This window comes from Mycteria americana, chromosome 6, assembly GCF_035582795.1.
Source record: "Mycteria americana isolate JAX WOST 10 ecotype Jacksonville Zoo and Gardens chromosome 6, USCA_MyAme_1.0, whole genome shotgun sequence".
Taxonomy (NCBI): Eukaryota; Metazoa; Chordata; class Aves; order Ciconiiformes; family Ciconiidae; genus Mycteria; species Mycteria americana.
In genome coordinates, this window is record NC_134370.1 from 25,478,705 (window position 1) to 25,498,064 (window position 19,360).

The 19,360-nt window shown below is 38.0% G+C and overlaps 1 protein-coding gene across 7 annotated transcripts in view; it reads left to right on the plus strand.

Annotated features, from left to right (window-relative positions):
• KAT6B (lysine acetyltransferase 6B) overlaps positions 1-19,360 on the plus strand; it is a 119,234-nt gene that overhangs the window by 82,661 nt on the left and 17,213 nt on the right. For all 7 annotated transcript variants that reach the window (XM_075505134.1, XM_075505138.1, XM_075505139.1 and 4 more), the window contains 2 exons: positions 405-566; positions 3,079-3,172. In XM_075505134.1, coding sequence (XP_075361249.1) covers positions 405-566; positions 3,079-3,172 — 256 coding nt within the window. The remainder of the gene's footprint in view (positions 1-404; positions 567-3,078; positions 3,173-19,360) is intronic.

Genomic DNA, 19,360 nt, shown 5'->3' on the forward strand with positions numbered 1-19,360 from the left:
CATCCCCCCTAACCCCCCCCAATTGTTGTACACCCCTGCCTTCTAGCAAACTACAGTTTAATGTAGTTTTAACTAGTACATTTTTGTTGTCTGGCAGTCATTCATTTTCATTCCAGGAATGAAGTGGAAGAGGTAAGTCTCACTTGAACAATTAAAATGTGAAGTTACTTTGTCTAATAAATCCGGATCCTCGGAGGATACTTATAAATGCAAAGTGATTAGTATGAACTGGAGAATTCTTATTTAACAAGAAGCTGGGGCATTTCTCTTCTGAACCTTAATGTGTTCTTTTTTTCTGTAACACCATCTTGTTCATGTTCTACTAGGATATGATTGATTCAAAAGTTGTTTTGTCCTAACATGTTGGTGGCATTGGAAATAACTGCATCTGTCTTGCTTTCTAGGTTGATGGAAATGTGAGCAAAATTTATTGTCAGAATCTTTGTTTGTTAGCTAAGCTCTTTCTGGACCACAAAACCTTGTATTATGATGTTGAACCATTCCTCTTCTATGTCCTTACAAAAAATGATGAGAAAGGCTGCCATTTAGTTGGATATTTCTCTAAGGTAAAAAAAAAGTGATTTTTTTTTTTAAACGTTTGTGATTTTCCCACTGTCCTTAATATTTGTGCCAACAGCAGAGAAAAACCATTCAGAAGCTTGAAATCTTCTTTACAAATCTCAAATATAATGTGCATTGTCTCAAATATACTTGTACTTTCTTGTCTCAAAGACTGATGCAAACTGAGAAATTGTATGTGCATTCAGCCACATCCATTGCAGGTTTTTTGGTTGGTTTGGTTGTGGGGTGTTTTTTTTTTTTTGTTTCTGTTTTGTTTTGTTTTTTTTCCAGAATGTGTTGTGTTTTCAGTTGAAAATTAGATCTTTTTCCTCCCCCTACTATTTTTGCAATAGTATACCAAGTCTAACTTCTAAAAGTGCTAGGTATTTGAAATGTTGATTTGTTTTCATGGTTTTACCGCTAGCAGTTAAAGCTGACTATTTAGACATAAATGGCCAGCTGTGTTCATCTCTTGTGTACCGTCTGATCTAATGCAGTTACTCATTGCACTGAGTGTAAGAATGCAGTGCCTAACTTTATGGTGGATGCCTTCTTTAGAGTGGATATCTTTATTGGTTGTGGTTTTGCTTTGAATTTTAAAGCAACAGGTAGCTGCTATAGACAAAAATAATACTTACGTGGACTGACTTAACAAAGATGACCAAAAATAATGGTGAAGTGTAATTAGATGTGTCTGCACCAGCAAAAGCTTCCATTAGTCAATTTGTCCATAAGAAATATGATTAATTGGTACTGTTACTCAAAATTCAGCACTTCTTGCCCCTAGTATCACCACCTCCTTCAGTATATAATTTTCTTTCTTTAAGAAGTGATTTGTATGAAGGTATTATTTTAAAGAAGTCTAAAAATCATTTCAGAGTACCTGCATATCATAGTGATCTCTTGAGGGTCTGACCAATTCTTCCAAGATGTGGGCCCTGCTGGGATTAAAGTAACAGTGAGATGTGTAGGCACAGTTTGCACTCTCTCTTACTTCAGTCAGAAGTTCTTGTGGCATACAAACATGTCAACTCTGATATAGGCAAGTATTTTCTAGCAGATTTATTTAAGGTACTGTAGGTGTTAAGATGAGTCTCTCTTGGTGTTTGTTCCTTCTTTCAGCAAGGATGCATTTTCTTCCCCTGTTTCACCCGTGTTGCTTTTGGCCAGTCTGTCTGTCACATCTGATAGTCACGAATGTTTTAGCTACCAAAACTTAGGAAGAAAAACTTCATCTCCAGTTCCACTAAAGTACTGAAATTATTTACTGAATTCCATGTGTGTTGTCCTGCGTGGTCCGTTGCCCGCCCCCCCCCCCCCCCTTTTTTTTTTTTAAACGTGTGTGTGTGTGTGCTCTTAACTGGCAGGAATGCTCTGGCTTTTCTTCCTTGACTTAAAATACGTTGCCAGGATGTGAACTTCATACTAGCAGCAGTCTAGAGAGTTTGGGAAGCCTGTACAGAGAAAATACTTCACCATACTGTAGAAACTAAGAAACCCTGCAAAATATAGCATGGGTATCTCACAGCTGAAGAAATGTTTGGAAACCAACATACTGGCATGTGATCCTGTCAGTGTCATCACTGGTCTGGTGTCATCTTCTGTGTGGAGGCTGAAGTGATAGGTGGTATCTTAAACTATCTGTGTGCTTGCCACAACTTCTTTTCAGTTATGCTGACCTGGATATTTTTGGTTGATTTATTTGGTCTCCCTCAAAACTGCCTAGTGCTGATTTTGGGGGTTTTTCTTGTGTGTAGTCTTCTAAAGGTAACAAAGCTTTAAGGCTCTTCCTTTTTATCAATAAATCTGAAAGAACGTATAACCTTACATTGTTAGAACAGCTTCCTAGTTTAGATTCTTCCTTCTGTTGTCTTAAACAATCAGTGTAATATTTGCCTCTATTGCCGGTACGCTATATGACTTCATTCTGTCTGAAAGAGCTCCGGCTTCTGAGCATTCTGCCTTAATTTGGATTTGGGTAAGAAGCAGTCAGCTTTGAAAAAGTTAGTATGCTTCAAGTAAGACTTCTTAGTTCTATGGGTACGAGGTTCCCCCCCCTCCACCCCGACCCCATATTCATTCAGAGAGAGAGAAGGCAAAATAAAGATGGAAACCAGCAGGCACTTAGTGTAGCAATTGCACAAAATACAACTTCACCGTATGTATGGATATTATTTTCCACTTTTATATCCTTGACAGAATGGTCAGTGAAGCATGAAAATATTTCCCTCTTCCTCCTGTCCTCCTCCTTTAGAGCACTTAAACTTCATTATGCTGTTTAGACAATGTATTTAATTTTTAAGATGCTGAGTAGTTAACTAATAAAAGAATATTTTGAAGGGTATGTTTGATACTTCCTCTTATCATTAAATATTAACGTGGAATTATTTGACTTTGGTACTGACCCCGTGCATCTGTTCACCTTATCAGGTTATTTTACAAGGACAGTGGCAGGTGCAGGCAATTGCCCACTTCAGCAGTGCTTTGACATACTTGATCTGTTTCTCCTTCCCACAGGAAAAGCTTTGCCAGCAGAAGTACAATGTCTCCTGCATAATGATCATGCCCCAATACCAAAGGCAAGGATTTGGAAGGTTTCTCATTGATTTCAGTAAGTGAAGTGTTTTATTTACACTTGTGATCCAGGGAGCTGATGGCTGTTATAAGAAATTGTAACATACAAAACTTTATTTAACTTGCTTTGTTGTTTTTATCAATAGATAATGGGATTTCTGTTTATATTTACATAGGATAGAAAAGCTCCCTGAAGTGAAAAACTTACTGCTGCTCTGTTATTGTACTTGAGGAAATTGAGAATGAATCTCTCAGCAGTAATATTAGCTCACAAAGCTATTACCCTGAATGAATTGTCTAAATTACTTTCCATTTTGCCTTGCTCATTAGTACAAGAAGAGGCAATTATTTGTGATTAAAGCTAAGAAGGTGTTAGTCCAAGGCATTCTCTACATTCTAATATTTCTAACTTATATCTTCTTTTAGCTAAAGAACTGTTTTAACTGAAGAATTGCTACGTAGAAGGAATGTATTTTGGTTTTTGTCTTAAAGTTCATCACTTCCTTAGTGGAATCTGTTACCAAAAAAAGCCTCATGGCTGTATATGTACTTGCTGCTTTATTTTGCTGAGTTGTCTGACCTGTTAGAAAGCTTCAGGCACACTTGTTTAAATATAGATTTGTTATTTCCCAAATCTTTAAACGGCAATGAAACTCCAAACAAAATCGTCTAAAGAAACTTCTAAGCTAAGTGTCTTCTGTACTACTGAATCCAACTTTCTACTGTATTTTAGAGGGAGGATGATAAGGAATTAGTGTATATTGTATGCGGTTAGTTTTCGTTATTACTTATGTTTTTTAAAGCACTGTAGAATTACATGACAATAGAGATAGTTAAGATAATAGGGTTCCTGCCCTGAAGGTGTATGCAAGAACATTAAAATGCAAATAAAAATACGTTGCAGTATAACAGCAGGACAAAGACAATAATTTGTAACTGTAGAGTTTTCAAGTTCTGTGTCTTGTAGTGTTCTACCCAGCATGACTACACTAGAGTTCATAAAGATACTTAGTATGTCTCATCATTGTATGGCTTTATAAACAGTCTTCACTATACCCCTGTGAGTTGGTAAGGATGGTTCTGGACCACTTAATCTATCGTTAAAACGTACCCATCACCGGAGCGGAACACAACAGCTGTTCCATTGTGTGCCTTCTGCAACCTTTTAGGAAAGGCAATGAGAAGTACCACGTATTTCTGGAAATGCATGTGGAGTGAACTTTAAGCTTACTTAGGTAGAAATTGGCCCTATTTTTAGGTTTAGGATCTCTTCTTGCAGAAGGAGATGGGGAACTTTTACTGGGCACAACTGGTAAGTACTTCTAGGCTTTCTCTTTGGTGTTTACTCTGTGGTGTCTTTCAGAAAAAGCATTATCAACAAACGGTATTCTGGTTGAGTTTGTGATAGTTATGTCTACAAAACTGATGGCTCAGCTATGAAATCCATGGATTCCATGGAAGGTCTGGATATGGATATGCTGTGTGTCTCTGGATCTGTTCTCTGTCTGTTACTGTGCCATGTGCTACTTCATCTGGAAAAATCAGTAGGGTCTTCTGTCCCTCTTATCCTTCTGGAAAAATCTGGAAGCACATTGGGTTGTTAGAATCATTAGGATTTCTGTGATGACTTGCAACATGACCTAATGGTATCCTTAGCTTGAAGCTTATCTGGTGCTATTCTTATGCCTTTCCTCTTTGCATATGTGTTCATATCACAGGTCTTAGGCTGCAGCTGTATACATGCTGGACATAGTCCAGAGACTTGCTTTAGCTTCTGCTGTAGGTAACAGGTCACCCACTTTGAGCATGCAGTCAGTCCTTCAGTACCTTTCCACAGTGTTTCTTCCTTTGTTTTCTGAACAGAGGTTCCTGTAACTAACTGGGAATCAGACTGTCTCAGTTTCCAACAGAATGAAGAACCCAGAGGTGACTGAGAAAGTCTGGCTTTATAGTGAGAGTGAGGTGCAAACTGAATGAAAAGTAGTGAGAGAACCGCTTGTGGCTGTTTTTCCGTAGGTGTGGAAAGGGAAGTAAAACTTCAAGGCTTGTTTTCCTAGGTTGTATTTTTATCCTTTTGTATGATGGAGGCTGAATGCCATTAAATGGGGCAGCCGTAGCCTCATCTGGATTAGTGAGTCCAAAATCTGTCTTCACACAAAAAAAACCCCTCAAAATCAATTATTTACTTTTTTTTCTTGGAATTTTATTTGTGTTTCTACTTCCTATTTTGTAATTAACTGACTACCATCTTCTTTGTACTTTACCCTTTCTGTTCACTTTTGGTCTCCTGAGAATAAGTTGCTCTAACTGGCCTGAGAAGATGGCATATAGCAAAACTCCAGTTATTATTCTACACTTGAATAGAGCAAGTTTATAATAGTTAAAACGTTTTTTTGCCAGTAACATTATCTAGATTGTCATGTTCTCATAAAGTTATTGGAAGATAAATTTTATGTTCTGAATGTTAAGTCTTCATTTGTCATGTGGGTAATGCATCTAACTTGCTCTATTTTGAATTCTGTGAAGCAGTCACTGGTACTTATCTTTTTTTTATAACAGTAACCAGAACAGTTTTTAGACTAAAATAATAAACATGTAACTGAGCAAGTAATTTTCAGAAAATGATAGTTACAAACCACAAAAGGGAAGGTCTCAAGAACTGTGTGCAAGCAGTTGACTGCTCATATTACTTTGTATATATCTCGACACTTGACAGTTAGAAAGGCTGGAAAGAATGCAGCCTTAAGCCACTACGCAACTTCTGCTTTGTCAGCAGTCCGGTGAAAATGTAGTTTGTGGTATGGAATTTGCTTCTTTTTTGGTAAGTGAAATGCATTTGTTTGTTCAGATTGTGATGCGTTTTTTGTCTTTAACTAATTTAATCTTTACAGATGAGTCTATGTAGTCATCTTGTAACTTGCAAGGGAAAACAAATTATTTTATTTTGCTAAAAGAAAGATAGGTATTTTTTGTCTGACCATTGATTTTTTTTTTTTCCAACAACTTTTTGCTAACTACATTTAAACTTAGCTGTATTTCAAATAGAAACTGATAATACTGTTATTTCTTACTCTGTAGATGCCAACATAAAGCTTTTTGTAAGGTCTATCTTTATCTCTTCAGGAATCTATAATCTCACATGTGGAAGAAAGATTTTTAGGAAGAGTACTTTTGTGAGAAGAAAGTGTGCTGTAAAATGCTTGCGTTCTCTAGCTTGATAGTCTTCAGCAAAAATTTTATGTGTAGTTTTCTGTATGTCACTGGTCATTTATATAGAAATGTTGTTTTTGAAAACACAATATATGCTTCTGTATCTGTTCTGGTTTTTAAAGCCTGGTAAGATTTTTTTTTTGGGTAGTAGGGAAGTTATGGGGTTTGACTGTGATAGAAACTTGTTGGGCTGTTAGAAATGGAAAAAAAGTTTAGTAATATTTGTCAAATGGTGAAACTTGATTTGTAAAATTGCAGACTTGATATTGCTTCATTTTGCTTAATTCGCTTTACTGTAAGATAAAATCAGTTTAACCTGTTTTGTTTTCTAGAAGCATGTCATACTGTGAAGACAAAATTGTTTACATTAAGTCTTTATTTTGTTTACACTGAGTATACTTTATTAAATATTATAAGTCTGTTGATTTTTCACATAGGGAACCTAATTTTTACTTGGAGTGTATCTAAATGTACAAAAGTTCCTGAGAATGAATAAGGGTCTTAATTTGCTTGTTATATTTAAACCTTCCTGCCTTTAACAGGACTGATAATTCTTGCCAAACCTCTTGGGTTTGGGCATTTTGTTTTGTTTTCATTTCCTTGTTCTTATATTCTGTGAGGTTGACTGGATTGTGGTTGCAGGTTAGTACCTGAGGGAGAATAATTGAATTCTGCATGAATCTTTTGTATTTGCTGCAAATTAAATTTTGGGCAAGTAGACTCCAGTTTAAGTTGATTCGGAAATAAACCAGAGAGCAGGCATTTATCGTATAAGATCCCATTCTGGGTTTGTTTCACTTCATGTCCATGTATGAGTCCATTTGCGGTGATAGACAGCTATCATTCCTGTTATGAGGATTATATCTACTTGCTTTTGGGCAAGTCTTTATATGTCCTCTGTCAGTTCAGCCTGCATTGCTGTTGTGGTTTTGACAGTGTAAGCACTGAAGTGTTGTAGCTGCTCATCTCCATGCAGTCCCATTTCTTTTACAGACTTTAGCAACTTCTCTGTACAAGAAGTTTTTCTTTACTTTCTTGATTTGAGCTCTCACAAAGCCTAGAATCTTAATGTGCTTTCTGTTTCTATTCATTAGGCTGCAGTGCCAAAAAATATTAGTATTTCTTTATTTGGCATATCTAACACACAGAGTTCAATATTACTAGAATGGAATACCACAGTATTTCATATTTGTTTTCTGTAAGTTTAAAGCAATCTTTTAATTCATACTTCCTCACAAAGCTCATCTCATCACAGTCCCATATTTCTGCTTACTGGATTGCAAATTCCATGCTGGAGGCCCAGCAGCAGTTGGAGGAAAAAAAAATGCAGGATAAACCTTTCCAACTGTGCTGGCTAGTATGTTGATGGTTCATTTCCATCACAGTAACAACTGGGTTCAATGCTGAGGAGCAATGTCCTTGATAGCCTTTTGTTGTTTATTTTGAGGGTGTTTCTGGTCCAATTGATTGTAGCTGTTTCTTCCTCCCTTTCAGAATTCCTTCTTTTCATTTGGTTTATCTGTTCATTGTGAAATGATTATTCTTGCCTGAGAGAGGAAACCTGTTTTAGTGATGCTGTGATTCTATTTGAGCTATATGTTCTTTGTATTGTTTGGGGTATGGGGTTTTTTTGTTTCACTTGTCTGTCTGTTTGGGAAAGTTGGTGATGACTTTTTGACCTCTTGTACCATTTGTTGCGTGCAACTTTTAATGCCTTTTTTTTCCATTAGCTTGAATTAACCCCTGATTCTCTTCTGGGATGTGTAGCTCAGTTTTTTTGTGAGGAGACCATGATAGGGAAAGACAATTCAAGCCTGGCAGTGGAAGAAACAAACAGAATTTATATTGCTTGAGGAGTTGTATTCTGATGTGGGAAAAGTGGCTCTGTTAAATGTCCTTGTTTGCTCATTTACCCAAATCTGATATCTCTTTCTTGGTCAAGTATTTTTCTTCTTGTTCCATTCAAACAGGTGAGTAAATATTCAAGTCCTGATTTGCAGAAGCAGCAGAGTACTAGCAGTAGCAGCACTTGTGCAACAGCTAATGTACAACACCAGGGAAGGCAAGTTTCCAAGGGATGAGAGGAACAAAAAATTGGCTCTACAAGGGAAAATAAACTGTTAATGAAAAGTTATGTGTTTCCTCCTAAATACTTTTAATGAGTAAGCATCAGAGCAATTGGTAAAGGAGTTCAGTACCATTACCGATATTTATAAATTGGTAACTGAGAGAGAGAGAGAGATCTACTTTTTTTGCTCAAAGTCAGTTAGGTTAGTGGCAACATTCATTAGCCTACATTGCTTCTCAGTAGGAAATGGCTCACTCAGCAAAGGCCTGTGAGCAAGATTTGGTGGGGTGGAGTGTTCATTTGCTGGTTACAGCTTTGAAGATACAGCCTGTATCTTTGATCTCAGTTCTAGTCCTGTCTTCTCGTCCACTGCAAATTCCTGCAATCATTTGTCCACATGCAACCCTTTAGGGACTTTTGTGCTCAAAAGCTGAATCAGTGAAATATTCTGGGCTAAAAGTGGGTGGGGAGTAAGGACAGATGTCCTCGAAGGTGTTTGTTAAAGCCAGATCACGTAATGATTCTGTATGCACTTTCATTGAGAAGTAAGGGATGGTGATGGCGCAGTGAATAGGCAAAAAAAGGATTAATATCTTTGTAAAGTGCATTCTTGAATTCTTTCCAGTTTGCATTTGTTTCAGAAGATCTGCTTCTCTCTCTGCAAATGTGGAAGATCTTCATTGCTTAGGGCTCAGTCGTGCAGAAGTGGTAAGAATTGTGGATTGAGTCCAGGGAATTACTTTAGGCACAAAAGCTGTCCCACAAGCATCTACATGTAATGTAGACCTCTATTGACAGTGGGTTTATTTCTTATTGCCAGCAATTTTGAGATAGTTTTGAAACAAGCTGAAAAAACTGCATCGCATGAAACCTAGGATAGTCTTCAAGCACAATTTAAGGAGATTGTGAAGAGTGTGAGATTTTCTTCTGGTCGTTAGTGCAATTTTGTTCTCCCTACAGGTTTGGTAAAGCGGTGGTCTAGCCTGTAAAATCAGTTTTTCTGTGAAAGGGAGGAGGTTTGGTTTCTGCTAAGCTTGAAGAAAACCATGAATATTGTTCAAAAATAAAACTGCTTATTTCTGTATATGCTCAATTCAAACAGCATTTTTTCTTCTAGGATCAACTAGTGATTTCAAACTTGCTCATGGCTCCACTACTTCAAAAGCTCTGTCTTCTGATACAGACAAAAAGTTATTTTTGGTTGAAAATAAGAATTTCTTTTAGACAATTTTGGGCCTAGTTTTCTCACTCATGTCCATTACTATGCCTTGGGTTTTTGCAGTGTTTTCAGAAGGAGTCAGGGTTGAGTTTTCCATGGATAGTTGCAGTTTGGACAGTGAGCTGCTCTTTTAGTTCCATCTTCCACACTGGCTTTGTGGTGCTTGGTATATTAAAGTTTGGAAATGTTGCTGTGTCAAAAGATTGATTTTGTAACTGTTATCTCTGGTTCCTGCTATAGTGTATGTAGGCTTTCTGCTTTAACAGCAAATTAGGTTGCTCCTCTGTGGAAACCTGAAAAGCAATGGCTTTTTGTGTAGCACCAAGTTTGTGCAGTCATCCAAAAAAAATCAAGTTGAACAAAACTTGAAAGTAGTAATGGACTAACATGTGGCCTGTCACTTAGGGCAACGTATGGCTGTGGATGATACTAGTGTTTGAGAAAATGTCATCCCTGTTTTGAAGATGAGTAACTTTTTTTTAATACAATATATGTGTTGGAATTAAGTGGTGGAATAGAGTAAAAATGCTCCCTGAGGTTTTTACAGAGGCTCTGAGAAAGTATTACATCAGTAAAGGAAGAGCCTTGGAAAAGGTGACAGATTTTCTTTACTGAAGAGCTTTCATTTTTTGATAGGAAGCTGGAATGACGCAAATGAGCAAAGCCATTACAGTATGAAAATGGTGTTGTTTCTTCTTTTAGGATTACTTGAACACAGAAGCAATGACAGACTATAAACAGAAGCACTAAAAGGGCAAAGGAGGGCAGAAGTAATGAAAAGACAGTTAGTTTTCTTCATTATGATGAATTCACACAATTTCTTTGCTGCGTAGCCTTAGCTTGTGGTGTTCTAAGTAGCTGCCTAGACTTGCCTTGTAGTAACAGGTTGAGGGGACATAACTGATTTAAAACTCTGTATTCAGCTGGAAACAAGACACAGACCTTGAATTAAGAAAACTTGTGTTCTTTATACTAATTCATAAAATAACTTCTGGAAAACAAAGCAGACTGGAAAAGAAAAAGGTAAAGTAGATGCTGTAGTGGAGCAAATCTGCTAGGAGAGATCAGAGGAAGTGTGTTCACATGTATAGCATGTAAGTTCTGGTATGTTTATGAAACTGCTGGGAACCACTTCTGATACCTGCCTGCTGTTTAGAGCTAGACCCAAGCTGCAGTGGGCTGTAAGTGATTGGATCTACTTCTTTGGTATGTGTTTATATAGAATTGATAGTCTAAATCCCTTAATCTGGTCATGGGAAATAATGCATTGGCCAGAAAGTAATATTTTGGAAAAACTACTTCAAGAAAATCAGAAGGAATTTTTTTTAATGTATAATTACTTTAATCAAATATGGATATGAGGTAGAAATAACATTTAAAAAAAGAGGGTGGCTGTGGAACAGTGAACTCTTTCTGTAAACACCCTTACACTGTTCTTTTCCAGAGCCTGATGTTAAGATGTTTTACAGTTTGCTGTAATGAATATTGACATATAGCAGAAATATGATCTAGGAATAAACACACTTGGAAAAAAAAGTTGTATACAGTTTTACTTTGCTCTGTAAACATAATTGAGATGGGGATGAAGTAGAACCATATTTTTTTAAGATAAAATTTATTTTAACCAAGAGCATTTCGGCATTCCCTCTCTCACATTACAATCCCAAAAGAACTGTTTTTTTACTGCTGAGGGTGTGGCAAACAACAGTGGGTGAGAATGAGAGGCCGAGGGTGGAGAGAAACAGGACTTTTTTTAATAGGCTTTATTGGAAAAATGTATTCTCAAACTACGCTTATGAAGTCACCACCACAGGTTTAAGGATCTGTATAAAACAGGCTTGTGTCATTCATTACCTGTGGTGGCCCATATTGAATCATTCTGGGGGTTTTTACTACTGACTGACTTACTTGTGTACCCCAGTACAGAACACTGTGTCAATCTTCTGGTCATTTTTGTTGGTGTATTTACAGATGTATTGTCCAAATGAAAGGTTGAATTACCTGCCTTTTTTCTTTTTCTTTAAGAGGGATTTGAAAGTGTGTGTCTGTGGGAGCCTGAATGCTGCTGCTTATTTTATGTTCTTTTCTTGATGATTGATTATGTTGCTGACCTGAAGGCATGGATTTGGCCTCTCCTAAGTAACTAATAAGGAACATTCTGTCAAGCTGAGATTTAGATGAGGGAGGAATAAAGATGGATTTTGAATCAAGCTTTGTTGACTTAAGATTATTCCAAGAAAATCAGCCTCTTGGGATTTCTTGGCATCACTTTTATATAGCTTCAAGACACTGTGCATTTATCAGAACTGCAAAAGAAATCAGGCATGTCACTTCAGATACAGAAGCTAAAAGTGTTATAACTGAAGAGCATCTTTATTTCAGATAGCATTGAAAACAGCCAAAAGGCAAGGCCAAACATGGTAACAATGAAAACAAATGTTTGTTGGACAAAGCTGTCTTTATAGGGCATTAGTGAACAGGAGAAGCCATCTGTTGAAGACTGGTGGCTGAAAACAGATTTTAATTAAGTAGTGCATCTTTAATGATCAGCAATTTCTACTTTTGACTGCAGAGTGTAGTTCTGTTGCAGTGAGTCAGTGGACAAAGTGGGTATTTTGTAGCCCATCGCCCTGTTGTTGAAGCACAGCAAGACATCTCACCTCAATGAGATAACCTTGTGGCTTTTTTAACAGATGCCAGTCTCTTCCAGTGCCATCACTTTTATCAGGCAGTTGTGCCTTTTTGTAAAGAAATTTTTTTTTTTTGCTTGTTGACTGCTGTAACAGTATTTAGCAGATTGCCATGTCTTGGGCTTAGCTTTTTGAAGTGTGCTGTAATAGGTGGATTTTTGTGTTCAGTGCTTGGTAGATAATGTGCACTTCTTTTATCATGCAGTTTCTGTATCTGCTGGCTAACTAGGTATCACTATGAGATTCCCTAATGGGAACCTCCTTCATCTATTGGTTCTTTCTTCTAAATCTTACTTGGTTGATTCCCTGTTCTACAGCATGCTGTAGTAGAGCAAATGAACAGCAATGACATTTTGCTGCTCATGTAAGACAAAAACGCATTTTGCATCTTCTGTTGTGTCTTATGAAGTATGTGTGTCGTGACCACTTACCTGAGCAAATACAGTGTTTGCAGTGATTTCCTAGATGTACCTTTTGACTTTTCAGTACTGAGTCCCCATTTTGCTTTTGTTCACATTCTTTAGTACTACTAGGCTATCTTTTGTAGGTATAAATAAAACAACGATAGGAAAAGCTCTTGGGCTCTGGAACTTGATTATCTACTCTAAAACTGTTAAAACTATCGCTGATTCAGTTTTGGTCCAGGGTATTTGTGAATTCCCAAGTGTGATAACAATTTTCCTGAGCCATGAATCTTGGACAGTTATGTTAACATCCAGGTTAACACTCTAGCTGAGAGTTGGAGATTATGGTATGGATGCCATCTGTCTGTGCTGGTTAGCCTCAGTGCCATGTAAGGGTTCTGGGGCCTGTTCAGTTTACTTGTTATATGGGGCACAGCTACCTAGGTCCATCTTCCTGTCTTGTCAATTGAGTCTTGTAGGAGTATGTAGAGCCTGTAAGAAGGCAAACAGGTAGTATTTTCTAATGAGTACGTATGATGTATTTTTCACAATGGTATTCATGTCCTGTCAACATTAAACACCAGAAGGTAGTGGTAGTTCTTAAAGGAAGTTCATTCATCAGTAACAGTTGTGTAAACGATTTACTGTTCAGGGTCACTTATTTAATGTAAATTTAAATAATAACTTAAAACACTGCTTATAAAATCAAGAATAATCCAGCCTTGTTAATGATCTTCTAAACTACTTAACCTGCTGACAAATTTATTCATCCGATTGGTAGTCAGGACTGATGCCCTCTGTGCATGCGAGTCTTGCTTTTAAGGGTACTTCAATTCCTTTTCTCTTGCTTGTGCTTTCACTCCACTTATAAGTAGTCCACTTTGTACACAGAACCTCCACTCAAGGGGTTTACTGGCAACTGGCACAGGTAAAATAAGTGTTAGCCAATTAATTCACTCAAAGGGTGCCTTTTGTTGGTCTGACTGTAATGCAGTCATCTTTACCTTTCCTTCCCTTCATGAAGGGCATTTGTTTAGCCCTAACCTCTTCTGTGAAGCTTTCTATAAAGGAACTAAAGGTTTTGGGCCCCCTGTGTTGAGTTTACTTGAGGATGTGGAGAGGAATGAGAGCTGGCATTATTTCTTGTAACAATAATGAAAGAATCTTTGGCTTACTCTGTTCATCACGAAGAAAGCTTTTCTTTAACCAGACAAAGAAGAAAAGAGAATATAGCAGGTTGTTCACTGATCTAAGCATCTCAAGTTACAGCTGGTCGGTCTTTTTTTTTATAGTGTTTGTGTGGATCTTGGCATTGTGGTCCTTTGAAGCTGCCTCAAAAGTGCTTTCAAAGAGGGTACTAACACCTATTTAAGGTCCTCTATCTTTGACCTTCCTCCCGTTGACATAGATAAGAACAGTTCAGAGGCACACAGAATTGTTATGGAAAAAACGGTAACATGAATTACAGTTTTAGGAATCTTAAGTCTTAATAAGCTCACACTCTCAGCTTGCCTATTTCTGCCTTCCACTCATGGTCATACCTCTGAACTTGGAATGCTGAACTGATCTAACTGCATTGAGCTGTCCTGTCTGAATACTCAGCTGTTCTGGTTTTTCTGACTACCCTTTTGAACCTGTGTCTTCACAACTTGTTCATATAATTCCAAAACCAAGTATTTGATGTTTTATAAGACAAAAGGCAGTCTCTTAGGATATGTCCTGAAATGCTGGTTTGAGGGAAATCTTCACTTTAGATACTGGTATATTATAAAAACAGTTACTAGCACTTGCTGTTCTTTCAGATCTCTGGTTTGATGCAGAACATTGCATGAAAACTTATGAGTTCTTCCTTTCCATATTAAGGGACTTATTTTACTTGGTTATGTTTCAAACAAAACAAAGTTTAATGGAAAAGTGCTTGATTCCATCTGTCTGAGTCTGGTAATTAATTTGTGGGGGCTGGCCTTTAAAGAGACTGAGAAGAACTCAGAATATGCAAGGGCAAATAGTTCACTGGTTGCTTCTTTTGTTCTGGATAGATTCTCATGAATACATTTTCTTCTGACACAAATATTAACAAAATATAAATAGGAGTTGAACAGTGCTGATTACATAAGGGCAATCTTTTGAGCACAAACTATTGCTTAGACTTTCAGAAAGGCTCCATTTTATGACTAGGGGCCTCTGAGAAGTAGATCTCAAGCTGTTTCCAACTTCTGGCAGTAGTTTGATTTTGTTGCGTCTCTCTTCTCTGCTCAGAGTTTTCAGCAGTGCATTGGCATTTTTACAGTGTGTATCTGGAAAGCTTTCATAAGTAACTTGATTTGGTCTTCTGTACTAGAGTTACTTCAGTGGTGTTGGGATACCTTTGCTGTGTGTGGAAGTGTATATAAATGTTTATATGTGTGATTGTGATACGCATGCATAACTATGAACCTGAGATTGACAAGTTTAAGTTATACAATGCATGAGGGAAAGCTATTATCCTTATAAATCAGACTGAAGTCCAGAATGCTAATATAGCATTAATTTCTCATTTTGCTGACGTAGTGTGTATGTTTCTAAATGGACTTCTGCTGTGAAGGCTACATTCAGTCTAAAATTGGGGAAAGATCAGTAGACTAAAATCTGTTCTTATGGTCCAAACAACCTGTTCCTATTTGACTGCCATTTTCATGACATCAGTACACTGTTCCTATCCCTTTGCTACCCTCCAGCAGCTCTGGTCAGTGGTGATGTTTTTGATCTGACTTCACTGGCAGATAGACTACATCAGGGGACTTCATTGCTGGCTGCTTAAGTGCATAACATGATGAGGTGAATAACCAATATGATCCAAATGCTTAATTGCATGTACTGTTGCTCTAATTTGCAATGCAGTTAATCTGTACAGCTGGTGCAGAGGTGCACCATGCATTTGAGGTCCAAATGTTCCTGTTTATTATGTAATTGCTCTGGACCAAGCAATTAGTTGAAATACCTGTGACTTTGTCATCTGTTATTTAAACAGCTGTGAGTATATATAGCTTAGAGGCCATATTCATGCTAGATATAATACTTCCTGATAGCAAAATAGTGCTTAAAGTGGGCAGAAACACATCTACAAAGTTAATACAAAAAACACAGAAGTGTTGAACCTTCCCCAGCCTTTGGATACAAGATCATAGAAGTGTTCTCCAAGATGAATCCTAAATAATAGGAAAATATATTTGCCTCTTGGTGAAGTTTCTTATAATTGTCTATCTTAACACTTCATGGAGACCCATACTTGTTTAAAGTATTTTTTCACTTTTTCATAACAGTAGAAAAGCATACAGATGCAGTGACCTTTGCTGTAAACTCAGTATACTGTAAAATATGATAGAATGTTTGTATTTATTACTTGTACTGAGCAATATTCCGATTAAATGGTAGGAAATGGAACAAGATGCTGCATTTTAGAGCTGTGTGATAGTGGTTAAGGAGCAGTAAGTTTGTGTAGAACTAATTTGGTTCCTAATTCAGCATGAGCATTTTGGAGCACAGCATAGAAGGAGGGAGCATGTTGATGGTTCCTTAGTTCAGAAGGTGATTGAACTATGTTTGGGAACCAAAAGACAGCAAGTGAAGTTGCTTGTCAAGTAGGAAGTCTTGAAGCGAGGTGGAGTAGACTTGTGTCTAGCTTCTTATTTAACAAACACGTAGATAGCACCAATGACCAAGACATGCAAACATGGCAGTTGAATGGAACAGTTGGCCCAGAATGGGGTGTCCTGAGGGTCCAGAGAGCTGTTTGGAGTTGACACAACCATGATAGTGATGTGTCACGGGCACTGGTTGGAATGACCATACTGGCACATCAGAAATTAACTTGGACAGAACTTGTAGGGGAATCCAGCCATCCAGGTCTGGGGCTTCTTGGAGAGTGGGGTTTGCAAGAGACAATGTGATTGGGTTGGGCAGGGGAAGGGGGCCCTCTCGCACTGCATTTGAGATGCCAATTTCTCAAGTCCTGAAGACAAAAAGGAGGAATTAGAAGACTCTGCTCTGTCATAGAGCTGTAACTTCCTTGGGCTTACAGAGGTGCAGTGAGGTAGCTCAGAGACTGGACTGCTGCAATAGATGGCTAAGTCTCTTCAAGAAGGACAGACAAGGGAAGCCAAGGAGGGGAGGTTGTGCTCTGCACAAAGGAATGACTTGGAAGCATGGAGCTCTGCTACGGGATGGGCGATAGGCCTCGTCAAGTCTGTATGCCTCAGAATCAGAGGATAGGGCAGCAATCATGAATACTGTGGTGGGCATTTGTTATAGACAGCCTGATCAAAAAAGGAAGAGAATGAACCTTCCAAGCAACTGGATGCTATCTGCAAGTGGAAGGCCCTTGTTCTCAAGGACTACTTGAAACACTCTGCTGGAAGGGCAGCACAGCAGGGTACAAGCAATCTAGCAGATTTTTGCAGGGTATTTGATCTCCAGAGACAGTTTCTTCAGACTGCAAAAATGACTCATTCTAATGTTCATGAAAATAGCAGGCATGACAGTAAGCCTGCTAGGCTGCAGGAAGAGCTCCTGACTTGAGCAAAACCGAAGTCTACAAAAGGTACTGGTATTGCTTACATGTGCAGGAATGGAATTAAGCCAAAACTTGGTTGGAATTGAAACTGAGGGATGTGGAGAGCAACAGGAGAGCTCTCAAAAGTATGTAGACAGCCAAAGGAAGAGTAAGCAGAACATGGCCCTGCTGCTGAATGAAGGCATTGTGTGACAACGTGGGGATGTGGTGGGGATCTCGGAAGGCATCTGAGGTACTCAGTAGTTTCTTTGCCTTGGCTTTCACTGACAGGGCCTGTTCTCAGGTGTGGCAGAATTTAAGGAGCAGAGAGAGATGCCATCCATGGTAGAGGAAGATCAAGTTACAGAGTACTTAAGTAAAATGGACTTATACAGACTCATAGGACCAGGTGAGATTCACCCAAGTGAACTGACTTAAATGATTGTGAGACCTCTCCCTATCATCTTTGAGAAGTCATGGCAACTGGGGAACATCCTCAGTAACTGAAAGGTGGCAAATGTTACATGCATCTTCAAAGAAGACAAGGAAGAGTGGACAATTACAGCAATGAGTGAAATGGATTTGTATCATCATGATATTACAAAGATTATAGAGCATTTGACTTGGTATAAGTCACATAACAAATGCTAAGGTGCTTCTGGATCTGTATAAATTCTGTCTATGGGTATTTGTACATATGCTGTGTTCGGAAACTTCTGTTAGCATTAGATTAGCTCATGGTAGGAGAACTTTGGAAGTAAACTTTAGGCAGTTTAGAAGTGCTGTCAGCAGGCTGTCATTTAAGTGTTGTGTTGCATAGGTGCATTTTGAAGTGGACTTGATGATGTGCTCAACACTGGCAGCTTTCTTCCAGCCTATTTATAGGATCAGTGATGTATTACTATTGTTAGTATAGCTGAACAGGTTCAAAAAGATAAAATGGAGTTTAGTTGTGCATTGACAGCAATTCTGTGTAGCTGTTCAAATTAATTTGATTGCGGTGGCCTTAGTGCACAGCTGGAGAGCAAGCATGTCCCTTAGAATGGCAACAGTGCTTCTGTCTTTGTTGTCTGTCTTGTCCTTGATTCACGGACAGTTAAGCCATTTACAACTCAGCTGCTGAATACCACCACATACAGATGACATGTCGCCTAGGCAAACTGAAGCTGGTGACAGTTAACCTTATTATGACATGCTGTATGTTGTAGCAGCTCAGTAGCTGTTTCACGACTCTGTGAGAGCTGACAACCTGACAGTTGTTCTAAGCTAAGTCATTCCCGTTTGTGAGTTGAAACCTATTTTTTAAATGGGTTTTCTATGCAGGCAAGGCTTGAGCAAGTTTGGAACCATTTAAGTTTGCTTTTGCATTTTACTGGGAGGTGAATTACAGTGGCAAAAGAGACTTAATCTATTAACCTTGGCTTCCAAAATTAATTGGTTCTTCATATGGTTTATTTCCCCACCCTGATTCTCAGTCATTACCTGTTACAAGAATACCATCTTGACTTTCTGGGTTTAAAAATGATTGGAAGATCATTCAGATGTGATAATATAGTGTCATCTGTTTTGTGGATATTTTAATACATAAGCAATAAATTAATGCTTTTGCAATGATACTTCTGTTAAATTTTGATCCTTTGTACTTTAAAAGGTGTAGAGTCTTTTTCTTCCATGTAAATGAAGATTCTCAACAGAAATTTTCCTCTTTGAAGCAAGGTACCATGATGATGATGAAGCAATTTTACTAGGAAGCACAGAAGGTGATAACCTAAAAAGCACGAAAGGAAGCTGTCTTGATGAAACCCTGCTGAATAGAATAGAAATTTCCTATTTGCCAAGTCCACTGCTGTTCCAAGTCCAGTAGGTTATAGTGGCAGGGTTACTGCTGAAAGACTATTAGGAGTTATTCTAACCTAGGGACCTCTGCTACATTGCATTTTATGTACTGTTCTTGTGCTCTGTAAGAGTTGGTCCTATTCGAGAGCTTTGTGTGTTACGTTTATTAATAATTCTGTGAATGTGGAGGGATGAAACAGGATGTAAACATTTCTCTGTAATGAGTGTGTGCAGTGAAGCAAAGCTCTGCTTCTTTTCTTGCGTTAA